At 50.7% G+C, this 12,839-nt stretch overlaps 1 protein-coding gene across 4 annotated transcripts; it reads right to left on the bottom strand.

The window, feature by feature from the left end:
* Positions 1 to 1,184: 1,184 nt before the first annotated feature.
* Vps9d1 (VPS9 domain containing 1) lies at positions 1,185 to 12,772 on the bottom strand. Of its 4 annotated transcripts, none has more exons than XM_027410605.2 (15): positions 12,630 to 12,772; positions 11,347 to 11,422; positions 9,820 to 9,909; positions 9,570 to 9,732; positions 7,760 to 7,871; positions 7,609 to 7,671; positions 7,193 to 7,245; positions 7,006 to 7,093; positions 6,757 to 6,842; positions 5,795 to 6,279; positions 5,022 to 5,151; positions 4,552 to 4,757; positions 4,178 to 4,274; positions 2,491 to 2,595; positions 1,185 to 2,049 (listed from the first exon to the last, which is right to left on the bottom strand). In XM_027410605.2, the coding sequence occupies exons 1-15, from the start codon at positions 12,726 to 12,728 to the stop codon at positions 1,950 to 1,952; spliced, it is 1,953 nt and encodes a 650-aa protein (XP_027266406.1). In that variant the 5' UTR covers positions 12,729 to 12,772; the 3' UTR covers positions 1,185 to 1,949. The 4 variants fall into 4 exon arrangements, with proteins under 4 accessions (XP_027266406.1, XP_027266405.1, XP_027266407.1 ...); XM_027410604.2 differs by having other exon boundaries at positions 9,820 to 9,912; XM_027410606.2 differs by lacking the exon at positions 1,185 to 2,049 and having other exon boundaries at positions 4,148 to 4,274; positions 9,820 to 9,912.
* Positions 12,773 to 12,839: the final 67 nt, after the last annotated feature.

Here is a 12,839-nt window from a genome sequence, read left to right on the forward strand (position 1 = left end):
TACCTGGCATTCATGTCCAGGGACTGAATAGTTCACATGAGCTTCTAGGAGATTGCAGTGCCACGAACCCAAGTCAGCCAAGATACAAGTTTTTGTTTGTTTAACCTTTATTTTTTATGTATGGGTATTCTGTCTGCATGTAGAAGTGCCGATGGGGACCAAAAGGGCATTGGATTCCCTAAAACTGGAGTTACAGATGGTTGTGAACTACTGTGTGGGTGCTGGGAATTGAAACCTGGTCCTTTGCAAGAGCAAGTGCTTTTAACTGATGAGCATCTCTCCAGCCTAGCTTAGACACAAGTTTGTGCCTCCCTAGCAGCTGTGACACAGTGAAAATTGGCACCAGCCTATCTATTCCTGATGCTGGTGGGAAGAAACTGCTAGTGGCTTCTGGGCTACACCCACTCCACAGAGGTTTCTTTCACAGGTCAAGGGCTTCAGGAACTGGTTTCCCGGCCCAGGCCAGCCTGCTTTTGGTGTCTTAGTGCCAGAATTCTATTCACCATTTGCAGACTAGATTCTGGAATCAGCCTACCAGGCTCAAAGGGGCATGTTACCTATTTCCTTGTGGGGTCAAAAAGGTGTTCAATAAACGCCCAATAAATAAGTTAGATATAGCCTACCCCAAGAATGGCCAACAACCCCACTACCACTTCTGGTGGTCTGAGACTGGAACCTCTCCTTAGTGTCCTACCGCCTACCTCCTTACAGCAACCCCAGTTGCCATGGGTATTTCCTATCCTGGGTGGGGCAGCTTGCTTCCCTGGAAGATGCTGTCTGTGCTTGGATGCCTTCATCCTCTTAGGGCCCCTGTATAATCACAGGGCATCTCTATGTGTCCCTACATGTGGAAGTACAACCACAGCAGGGTATTCCTATGTGTTTGAGTAGGATAAAGATTCCTGAGACACCTTCAGGGACTGCTGCAGGCTCAGAACTACAATAGTGAGTTAATCCTAGCCTCCTAATGATATCTTGCAGACCTTGCTATCCTAGAGAGTGGCATCCACACTTTCCTTGCTGGCAACAGCCCTGGGAAGATACTGCTTCTGTGCAGAGTCTGGGCGTGGGCTGTGGCCCCTCATTACTCCCTCATCTGTGATCTCTGGGAAACTGGCAGAGAGAGAGGGTATCTGTGTTGCCTGAGTCCTGCCTGCCCAGTGGGTGAATGAACAAGTCACATGGACTTAGAATGACTTCTTTATTTTAGGCTGAGTTGGTGGCCACTTGAGGCATATAACAGTCAGGGTTCTGACCCTTGGACTCTGACACTGGAGAGGCTGTATAACTCTATGTGTTGTCCAGTGTCCTTAATGTTCACTGTCCCCAACCAAGGTAACCCTAGGGCAGGATGTCCTGGACCTCGGTAGGAGAGAGGCTCATATCCTAGGCATGGGCAGTGATACCTGCCTGGGCCAGCAAAAGTGAGCAGGGTAGTTGCTGCCTGATAAATAAACAGCACAGCCTCACACTACCTACACCCAGTCCTCTGGGGTAAAGGTAAAGTTCTTGTTATTGACTAACAAGAAACTGGCTCACACAAACTTTGGCTGTCTCAGGAGATTGGAGGGGTGTAAAACCAGATTGCCCTGGCAAGGCTCCCAGTGCCCATTTCTGTGTTGATGCCCCAGTAGGGGCTGCTTAGTGTCCATGAGAACAGGCCGAGGCCATCCAGGTTTACTGGAGGCCCATCAGTGTTATAGGCTCCCCAAGGAACAGCAGCTACAGATTTCTCCTATGGGGTCTGAGAGGCAAGCCCAGGACAGAACAGGCCTGACTCAGCCAGCCATGTCCAGCTGAAGAAGAGGCACTACCCTAGGCCTCCAGGACAGATGTGTGGTTAGGAAGGTGGGCAAGAGCTATAGAAGACCACCACAGCAGGCTGGCCCCAAACCGGATATATAGTACAGTGTGGAGGTCCTGTGGCTCCTTTGGTCTGTGAGGTCCAGTCACCACTTCTTGTCCAGCCGTCCCCGGGACAGAAGTTCCACATAGCTCAGGGCACTCTGCAGTGATGTCAGGCAGTACCCTTCTTCTCCAATCAAGTACCTGTGTGGGAGTGGGAAAAGAGACATGTGTCACCTGGAGGGGACAGACATACAGCCTAGTCCTCTGGAGGGCAACGTTTTCCCTATTGCTTGGACAACAGTGTGGTTAGGGAGCTGGGTCAGGGGAGGCCTTTCTCCATGGCCAGTCTTGGCTCTGTTTTGGCCCTGCAGTGTATACTGTTCTTCCCCAGGCAGATGCTGCTCAGGGGATGCCCTTGACCTCCTATCTAGGGTCTTCTGAAGGCTATGGAGCATCTAACAGTGTCCTGTGCATAGGTGGATCTCAGAGGGCTGTCCAAAAGTGATGGTGGGGCTACAGGCCTCCCTTGCAGCTCCCATAGCCTACCATAGCCCAACTGCTCTGTTCCCAGCTCTTCCTACAGAGATCCTTCCCCTGCCTGTCAGTTTCCTAATCAACTGCTAGCCTGGGGCTCCTTCCTACCCTTCATGAATGAACTCCTCCAGGGCTGCACACTCTGACACCAGTTGGGGAAGACCACTCCTCAGCACCACGAAGGACAGGATGGGCAGCAGGTCATCAGCACCACTGCTGGGCAAAGGCAAAGAGGTCAGTGGGCCTAAGGCCAAATGAGACACTTGTCCTGGCTTTCTGGAGCCATCCTGGCCAGATTGAATACAATTCCTATTTTCCCACCCTCCAAACACTACAGGGGACCTCCTGGACCTCCTGGACATGTTTACACTGGGCCCAAATAGCAGTATCAATGGCAGAATATACTACAGCCTCTTCTGATTTTCTTTTCTTTCTTTCTCTTTCTTTCTTTTTTTCTTTCTCTCTCTCTCTCTCTCTCTCTCTCTCTCTCTCTCTCTCTCTCTCTCTTTCTTTCTTTCTTTCTGTTGTTCGAGACAGGTTTCTCTGTGTAGCTTTGGAGCCTAACCTGGCACTCGCTCTGGAGACCAGGCTGGCCTCGAACTCACAGAGATCCACTTGCCTCTGCCTCCCGAGTGCTGAGATTAAAGGCGGGCGCCACCAACACCCAACCTCTTCTGATTATCTAATTGGCTGTGGTCTCACATGCTTTTGGGAGTTTAGGAGCAAATGGCTGGGACTAGAAGATCTCTGTAGGCCCTTTGGGCCCACCTCAGGAGAGGTCTAGGTACACTAGTTAGGGTACACATGAAGAGCATGGGGACCAAGAAACAAGGAGGCAACTGGAAACTGAGGCTGTGGTTTAGGTCTGACCACTTTCCCATGGGCCAGGAGACTCCACACACCAGCTACACCTTCTCGGTGTCCTGCCATCTACAGGGACATGACTGCCCCCCTGTTGGGATAGCTTGGGTCAAAGTTGTGATTTGTAAACACTTAGCCCAGGAACTCTTTTATAAAATGGGTAAAGAGGGCAAGGGAGGCAGGCTCTGTGATGAGGATAGAATAGCAACCCAACCTTTGAGTGGGTGAGAAGTAGCTATCCCTTTTTCTCTTGGGTTGAGCTCATCAAACTTGATTCTGATATTTACTTGTGGAACTCTAGGTGCAGGCCCCTCAGTCTGCAATGACTGTTGCCAAGGCTGATCCTGGTCCTTGGGACAAGGTGGCAAAAGTCAGAGCTCATGCAAGAGCTGTGGGGAACACTGACTCCAGGTCAGAGGATGCAGTTACAGCTACATTGAGGAGAAGTGGAGGTACTCTCAAGCATCCCAGAGCCCAAGGCTGTGTGGCTGGGGTAGGAAGAACCTGCCCCATCTTAGATGTGCCAGGGAGCCCCAGTGCTGGATCAGTGCAGGAAAGGGAACTCACTTTGAAAGAGCTCCTTCCCTGCTCCCTCTAGGTATGCGCCTGGGGGTCCAGGCAGGTCTTTCTCAAAGAGCAGCTCTCAATCTCACCACATTAACCAGGGCTCAGGATCCCCAGGATCCCTTGGCCTAGACAGAGGGCACTGCAACAGCAGCTCATCTAGATGGATTGGGACACATGGTTGAGGGGGAGGGGCCCTTCTTGCCCTGTCTCAGCCCAGGGTTTCTGGCAGGAATGAACTGTATTCGGCGGCAGTGATGTTATCTTGGGCTGCTAAGTGAAGCAGGGCCTCTAGGGTCCTCTTTGGCCAGTCACAGGGCAGGAACGTATACTAGTATACCTCCAGGTACTGTCTTCATTCTGGACTCACATGGCAGCAGCAGGGGGCTGGGATCCAGCCTCAGTCCTGGCCTCTTGGGCACGGCAGTAGTCTTCTGCACAGATGCAGATGACCCGAAGAGTCCGCACTGTGGTACAGAAAAATGGCTTCAGTGGGGTGTGATGTGGTGGTAGGTGAAAGAGGAGTATTTAGCAAAGGCAGGAAAACCTGAAGGACCTGCTGTGAGGGAGACTACACTGTTTTCTATATTAAGGGGTCTCTTGGTATTGCCCAATCTCTCCTGATAATGTGGGACTGGAGAAAGCTTAAGGGCACTGCCCCATGGTTGCCTAGTGACAGGCTAGCAGGGAAGGCACACCCCATCTTCCACCTCTCAAACCTCTGGGCCCCTCAGATCCCCGCACCGATGCACTCCAGCTTCTTCTGGGGGCAGCTCTCCAAGACCAGCAGCCCCAGTTCCTGGGCCGCAGTGCAGTAGGGGTAGGTGGAGGCTTGAGACTCAGAGACACGTGGGAGGAGCTTGGCAGGGATACCAAGGGCTGTAGGGGGTGCATTCCTGTACAGCTCCATGCTCCTGCTCACAGCAGCTTCCTGGGTGCGGTGCACACTCCTAAAGCAGAGAGGCCAGGCTCAGCCACCAAACAGATACTGTTTCAGAGACAAGCAGGGTTGTGGCTGGGGAATCTCTTGAGCTCAGTCCTGAGAGCTGCTCAGGTATTTGAGCAAACAGCCCCGCTGTCCCTAAACAGGGAGGGGGCACAGCCACCTACAAAATTTTAACACCTGAGGGTAGCCTCAGGATCAGACAAACCACTGGGAGACTGGGGTGGAGACTCTAGCTCCTGGGGATGGTGAGCTAGGCTGGAGGCAGTACCTGTAAAGGGCTAGCAGCAGGGGCCACAGTGGGGAGAAGAAGGGCTCCTCGATACATGCCAAGCAGCGGTCTTTGGAGGTGGCTGTATTCAGGCCTTCGAAGGCCAAAAGAGTCAGCGAGAGCAGTCTATCTGCCAGAAGCAGAGTTGAGAATGTTGAAATGTGTTATTACCTGTCCCCACCTCTCTAGAAGCTCTAAATTCAGAGTCAATTCCCCAGATCCAGCTTCTGTGCAACTGAGCTACAGGTAACATCTAGGCTGGGGAGGGGGTCTTGTTGTTCTACTTGTTCTCCCTTGCCTATCCTATGTTATATGGCCTGGGGCCAGGTCTTAGTTTTTCTTCCCTGGGGCTGACTTGGTCATACACAGCTCCATGTAGCTAAAGGGTCTGCCAAAGAGAGGGGATGATGGACTCTTTCTGAAAACGACTGGCTCCGAAGTCTACAGAAACTCCAGGAACTTTAGAATAGTGAGCAAGGCTCCAGGCTGTTGAGTCTTCCTCACTGGTTCATAGAATGTCTAGAAGCCTTGGAGTAGGCACAGCCAGGTCACCTTGTAATCTAAGGCTGTGACAAGCACCACATCCCTGACTCCATACCAGCTCCACCCACTACCTGAGGGACTGGAGTAGGCTAGGGTCTGCTCTTCTGGGCTGAATGTTTGCTCCTATGAGTGGGTGGGCATAGGTCTTTGCTGTCCAGGACAGTAAGCTGCATTTGAGGGCTGGCAGATGCAACTGGAGCAGGTCCTGTGTTGGTGCCCCGAAGGCTCACCAATGGCATTGTGAATGTCCTTCACTGTGCTCTTCAGACATTCCAGCAAGGGCTCCCTCTTTGATCCTGGGGTCTGTGGCTCAGATATAGCCAAAAACTGTTCCAGGTCCTCAAAGGAGCTGTCCTTGTCTGGTAAGTGGGATGAAGCATCTATTAGGGGTGAGGATGGCCCTGCTGGGCTGCTGTCTGCCTCTCTGTCCAGGGGTCCTGAGTGGAGCGTGGGGATAGAAGGCATGGAAGGAGGTCCATCCAGAGGTCTTGGGGCTGCACTGGGTTCTGAAGGGGAGAGCATGCAGTAGAGGCTCTGGGAGGATCGAAGTCGCCGGCTCCCAGGAGCCAGTAGGCCATTGGCTTCTGGGGGCAGGGAGCAGCAGCCTGGGGCAGGCACAGCACTGATGGCGGCCCGGCTCACAATAGGGTACAGAGCACTGTATACTGCACACTGGAGCTTCTTCAGGAGCTGGGAGATTGGGTGATCAGGAAGGCTGCAAGGAGAAGAGTAGGTAAGATGCAGTTGGGCCCTGAAAAGTCTACCCAGGTGGGTACTTGCTATATCCACCCATTTTTCTCATCTCCAGAAAACAGTGAGTACCATAGCAGCTACCCTCAAAAGCTGGGCTTAGAAATCTGAGTTCAATTCCTATTAACTGACCTCAGTCATCTGTGCCCCATGACCTCATCTGTGACATCACTTGCATAAAAATTGCCACACTATGAAAGATTTCAGAGAGGTAACTTCTTTGCTATTCCCTATTAGTAAATATCATAAATAAAGTGTGACCCATCCAATCTAGAGAAGATAATGGAAGCTGAGGAAACCTATCAGTACAAAAGGCCCTTTTGCAGGAGCCTTTGTCCTCCAGGTCTCTGTAGCCTAGCATTTCTAATTAATCTCCTTTCTTTCTCTTTCCCCATCATCTAGCAGGAAGAACCCTAGGATGGGAGATGGGCTCTATGAATACCTGAGCAAGTGGGAGACCAGGCTGGTCACTACTGACAGGTCCCCTGGACTCCGCTTGAGCTTGGTTCTCCAGTGCTTTGGCCAGTCCTGCAGGACAGAGGACCTTGGAGGAAAGCACAGTCGGATCTCCACAATGGGATGCCCTGCAAGGACTCTATGGGGTTGCCCTGGGGTATGGGAAGGAACCAACTCCTACAGGCCCATGTGATCCCAATTCTGCCATTCCTCTGCATGGACCAGTGGAACTCACATGGTCTTGCTCATATTCCAGGATGGCAGCATAGAGGGCTCGCTGCTCCCGCTCCTCTGGGGTCAGAGCAACTTGACTGCAGAACCTCCTGAGGAGGAAGACAAGCTGGGAACAGGGATGGACCTATGGGTTCAGGAAGCCCTTTCCAGACCTCCCAGCATGCCTATGAGACAGGGAGGAGATGCACCTGTTGGCAGCCTCCTGAAGGCGCAGACGGCGCTCCTCCATCTTCCGCTGAAGCTGGGGTAACAGAGTCAAGGGGCCAGTAGCGTCTGATCTGAGTGGGGCTCCACTCTTGCCCTGTGCCTCATCTATCCTAAACTCCTCCAATACCCTTGATGTCCCAAGGGTCTAGGTAGGCTGCCTCTGCCTCTAGAGATGAATCCAATACTGGACAAGGCCAGGAGAAAGCCATTAGTTCCAGGGAAGGCAGAGCCTAAGGAGGTCCTGGGAAGCAGTGTAAGGGTTAGTCTCCTTGGGGGGTGCTGCTTCACTGCTGGAAAGGATCACAGTCCCACACTTACCTGGTCCCTGGTCCCTCCTCCCTACTCTGCCCCTTCTCCACCCCAGTTCAAGACCACACTCATCCCTCCTTAAGGATGCTGTCTCTTCTCTTGCTTTGGCGATTACCAGATTCTCCATCATCTGCCGCTGTAGAGACAGGGTCTAAGGAAAGAAGGAGGAAGTAAGGCCCAGTTCCTCAATGTCCTGCTCCTTCCCTGACCAGCCCAGTTCTTCTCTGGGCTTTGCTCACCAGTGATGTCTTCTGCACGGCCTGGCTGGGGTCCAGACGAGCCATCCGGGCCTCGTATGTGGCCCTTAGCTTCTGGTTCTGTAAGGAGGCCTTCTCCAGTGGTGATAGTTCCCTAAAAATAGTGACAGGCTGCTGTCTATGCACAGGAAGTCCTGGAACATCCTAGTGACCTGAGCAACCACCCTTACGCCCCTCTTGATCTCGTTCTCAGACCAAGACAAAAGAAGATGGTGACGACGCCGGAAGAAATGCAGAGCGTGATCCAGGGCAAGCTAGATCTGCGGCCAAAACATGGGTGTTGGCAATGCTACAACTCGGGGCTTCTCAAGAGAAGCAGGACAGCTGGATTTTTATGAAAATTAGTTGTATCTGTGGTGGGAACAGAACTCCTGGAAGTTACTACAGGGCTCCAAACAGCAAGATTCATTTGTAAACTACCAAACGGAGAGGTATGTCAGTAAAAAAAAAAAAATGCAGCATAACACAAACCTCCCTGCTTTTAGAGTTAGCAGACAAAGGATATGGAGAAAACTAAGGAAGAAGGACTCCAAGACTCCATCCTGAAGTTGATGTTTGTATCTGCCCTAGTGCTGAAGCTGCATGTAGTAAGAGGGGCTTGATTCATCCATGTTGGGTTCACTGAGTTTCCTGCATCTGTGTCTTGGTATCCTCCTGAGTACTGGGATTATAGGCAGTAATCAAATCCAGGCCTTCATGCATGCTAGGGAAGCACTCTACCATTAAGCTACATTCTCATCTATCTAGTTTTTATTTATTTATTTTTACTATTTTGTTTTTATGTGCATGGGTCTTTTGCCTGCATGTATATCTGTGTACCATGTGTGTGCCTGGTACTCAAGGCGGCCAGAAGAGGATGTCAGATCCCCTAACTAGGTTTGTTTGTTTGTTTGGTTTTTCAAGACAGGGTTTCCTCTGTGTAGCTTTGGAGCTTATCCTGGCCACTCGCTCTGTAGACCAGTCTGTCCTTGAACTCACAGAGATCTGCCTGCCTCTGCCTCCCGAGTGCTGGGATTAAAGGTGTGTGCCACCAACACCCGGCTTCTTTAGCTTTTTTTTTTTTTTTTTTGAAGCAGGGTTTTTCTGCATAGCCTTGATTATCCTGGAACTCACTCTGTAGATCAGGCTGTCCTCAAACACATAAAAATCCATCTGAGTATGCCTCCCAAGTGCCAATGGCACCACCATTGCCAAGACCCTAACTAGTTTTAAAAAACAAATTTCAGCATTGTATTTTGATTTCATTTCTACTTCATTTTATATTTTCTGGCTCTGACTTTAGAGTTTCTTGTTCTGGTGTTTTCAAACTTGGTTTTGTATTTCTAAACAAAGCTCAGTGTTGTTTGACCTGTGCTGATAACTACCTGAAATCTTCATAGAACTGTTCTGTAACCACTACCTCATCATTTCTGTTTCTTTCCTTCCTTCTTTTCTTTCTTTTGATTTATTTATTTACTATGTGTACAGCATTCTGCCTGCATGTGTCCCTGCAGGCCAGAAAAGGGCACCAGGTCTCATCATAGATGGTTGTGAGCCACCATGTGGTTGCTGGGAATTGAAATCAGGTCCTCTGGGAGAGCAGCCAGTGTTCTTAACTGCTGAGCCATCTCTCCAGCCCCATTTCTGTTTCTATATGGCTGTCTTTGTTTGCCAGTAGCTTTTTGAAGGATGAAGGTACTTTCTTCCTAATGGAGTTTGGGAACCACTTTAGCTAACCACCCCTAGGGAAGCTCCCTTTGCTCAGCCTCTAACATCCACAGCTTTAGTACATCCTTCATCTTGTCCATCTTACTTCTTAGAGTTTTGTGGTTCTGCCACCTGCAGCTTCTGGAAGATCTCAGGAGGCAGGAAAGGGGAGAGTTTCCCTCCTTCGTCTGAACACACGCGGCGGTGTCGGGTGGTAGGCAATGGGATGGGAGGAGCCACAGGTACAGCTGGCTTCAGGCATATTTTCCCTGCAAGCCATGTATAACACACTGGTCAGCAGGCTAGGGATCATCCCACAAAGCAGGTACCAAGATCCCCCTTCTTTGGATACCCACCAAGTTTGGTAGCTGTTGACTGGGCCCGTTCCAGACACTGTTCAGCTAGCTTCAGCATCTTTGAGGTCTCAGGAGGCACAGTTTCCCCAGCTTCTAGGGAAGGAACATGGGGGATGGTTACAGTGCTTCTACCATGACTCATATTCTTACTAAGAACAAGGAACTTTAAGTTAGGCAAGCTCACCCTATTCATCTCACCATGGCTCAAGACAGTGTATACCCATGATTGGCAGCCAAGCATCAGACTGACTCTTGCTTGCCTTCTGGGGATGGCCATGGAGCCCTCATGGCTACTGCACCGAGACATGGGTGCTACAGACTCTCCTCTACAGACCACCTACTAGCTGCCTGTACCACAGATTTGTTCCCCTGCAGGTGTTGCTGTGAGCACTTCCACCCATACCACCCAGGTATCTGTGCTGTTCTTTTCCCTCCATGGGCCTGCTTATATCAGTAGACTCATCTTTTTTTGGTACTTTGCCAAGTTTACCCAGCTCCTGGACCCACTCTCCTGTTCCCCCTTACAACAAATTCCTCATAAACTCCATCCTCTCTTCATTCCACCTCCATTTTAGCATTCAAATTCCCCTATATTTGTCCTTACCCAGCCCTTACTTTGCCAAAGATGGCAAGTCACTCATTTTTTTTCTGTGCTCTGGGCTATTACTTCCCTTAAGGTTACCTCCTACTATTACTGATGCCTCCGTCTTTGAAGTGTCAGGAGCTCACCTACTCCCCACTAGCTCTCCTTAATTGTGCTCCTATGTCCAGAGAGTTGCTTGTGTCTCAGACTTTATATGTCTACAGCATAATCCTCTAATCTTTTAAAATTCGAGACAGGGTCTCATGTAGCCCAGGCGGGCCTCAAACTTACCATGAAACCGAGGGTGACCTTGAACTTTTAATTCTCCTAAGTGCTGGGATTTCAGACTTGTGATACATTACTTTATTCAGTGCCAGGGACCAAATCCAGGACTTTATGAGTGCTAGGAAAGCACTCTCTACCAACTGAACTACATCCCTAGCCCCACAGAGGAATTCACTATTTCTCCCCTTACACTAAAGCTGTCTATCATCTGCTTGGAACACCCCCTGATGCAACTCACCATCAACCTAGCAGGTCTGGTTGGTTTCTGCTTCATGATACATCTGAGGTCTTTGATCCTCCCAATGTTGGGTAGAGCTTTGGGAGGTTCCCAAAACTCCCTCTCAATTCCACCCAAGATGTACAAAGCACTGCTGTAACTACTTCCTTCTCTCAGATTTTAAATATACTTCTGTTGGCAATGCCCCCACTTTTGTGGAGCTCACTCTTCACTGCCGAGAGGCAGTGTCTTGACCCAATCCATGATCTATCCCCTAACCCATTCATACTGCCCTTCAATGCCACCATGTTACATTATGACATCCTATGCTAATGATAATGACCATGCTGGAAAGCAGCAGACCTCCAGCTTTGGGGACCACCTAGGGCTAAGATATCCACAGTTTCACCATCATAAGAGAAGAGCAAGTTTGAAAGCATACCTGTAGTGTTTTCCACATCTTCCAGTAACACCTGGGAGATGTAGTGGATGCTCCGAAGGTATTCCATGTATGCTTCCTGTATGCAGGGAAGTGAATGGCAGTGGTCAGGCTAGTGGATGGAAGAGCTTACCTACATCATGCCTGCTGAGTGGATCAACACTGTCTACTCATTTTTAAGAGACTTCTAGACTTCAGTGATGGTCCACCTAGGACAGGGGCAGTATCCCCACTGTCTAGACTTGAAGGAAAAAAATGTTTGCATCTGAGAACAAAATCAGGGAATTTCTGCCTACAACTTTTGCATTAGGGAGTTCCCAGCTAGACACATTGGAGCTTAAGTCATGAGGCTTGGTAAAGCATCCTCAGCAGTGACACCATTTCCCACTCTGTATAACAGAGTCCCCTTCCTGTGCAACTCAAAGATCAGTAGTTTTTCCATGTCTTATGAAAAATATTTCCTGGAAGTCTTAGAGAGAATAAACGCTCATCTCTCAATCTCACATCGTGGCTTATGTTGTGAGAAACAACACTCTCCAGACTCCAGAGTTGCAGGTTTCAACTGGGTGACCCCTCTGCCCTTAGCTCTGTGACAGCTCAGGATAGAATGCACTCTGGAATGTATGTGTTTTGTTTTATTCATTGTCAAATTACCCACCTTCAATTAACTCAACACTTCACAGATTAGGGTTAAATGGGTTTCAGGTAGGATTTTGGTCCTGTGGGGAGCACCTGATGCCCTAGAAAACCAACTTGGGGAACTGGACAGACACTGATTCTTCCTCTCCAAGGGTAGCTCAGCTAGCTCTTCCACCTAGTTGACATCCTTTTAATTAGCATTCATCCTCAGTGACAGGCCACACCCCTTCTGTGCCTGCGTTTCTTTACAGATGACCTTTGAAGGCGACTGCAAACAGCAGCATAAGGAGCCAACAGTCAGTGTTTTCTGGATTAAGTCTATACAGTGTCAAGAACGCACACACACTAGCACACACACACGTCTGTCATCTACATCCTGGAGGGCTGCTTCACAGGTCCTTTGCAAAGAGAACCGCAGCTCTATTTCACCGACTCATTGAACAGATAAACCTGAGACCAAGTGCTAGTTGAGCTGTCCGAGTTCCCCGCAGAGCACCCACAGCCGCCCGTCCGGCCGAGAGTCCCCGGGCGGGGTCCCACAGCTGTCGCGCGCGTCCGAAGCGCGGATCCCCTCACACGCCCGCCCTTGCCCACCACGGACCAGGTGCCTCCTCCCGGAGCTGCTGCCGCGCCCCTCCCAGCCTCACCCGGGGTCGGTTGCCGGTGTCTAGCTCGATGGCCCTGTTGGCCAGTTTCATGGCGCTTTGCAGTGGCTTCGCCGCGCCGTCCCCGGCCGCAGCGGCCATGGCGCCGGGCGGGGGAGGCCGCGGCGACAGGGGCGGGGCCGGCGCCTCCAAACCGGAACGTGGGGTGCGCAGCTGAGGGAGCCGCGGGAACAGCACACTGCCGGAAGGGAC

This window comes from Cricetulus griseus, chromosome 3, assembly GCF_003668045.3.
Source record: "Cricetulus griseus strain 17A/GY chromosome 3, alternate assembly CriGri-PICRH-1.0, whole genome shotgun sequence".
NCBI lineage: Eukaryota > Metazoa > Chordata > Mammalia > Rodentia > Cricetidae > Cricetulus > Cricetulus griseus.

Coding starts and splice junctions, on each gene's coding strand:
- Vps9d1 (XM_027410604.2), bottom strand. CDS start 12,728: ATGGCCGCTGCGGCCGGGGACGGCGCGGCGAAGCCACTGCAAAGCGCC. Junction 9,733..9,819: donor GTCAACAGCTACCAAACTTG/GTGGGTATCCAA, acceptor CATGGCTTGCAG/GGAAAATATGCCTGAAGCCA. Junction 4,275..4,551: donor GAAGAAGCTGGAGTGCATCG/GTGCGGGGATCT, acceptor TCTGTACCACAG/TGCGGACTCTTCGGGTCATC.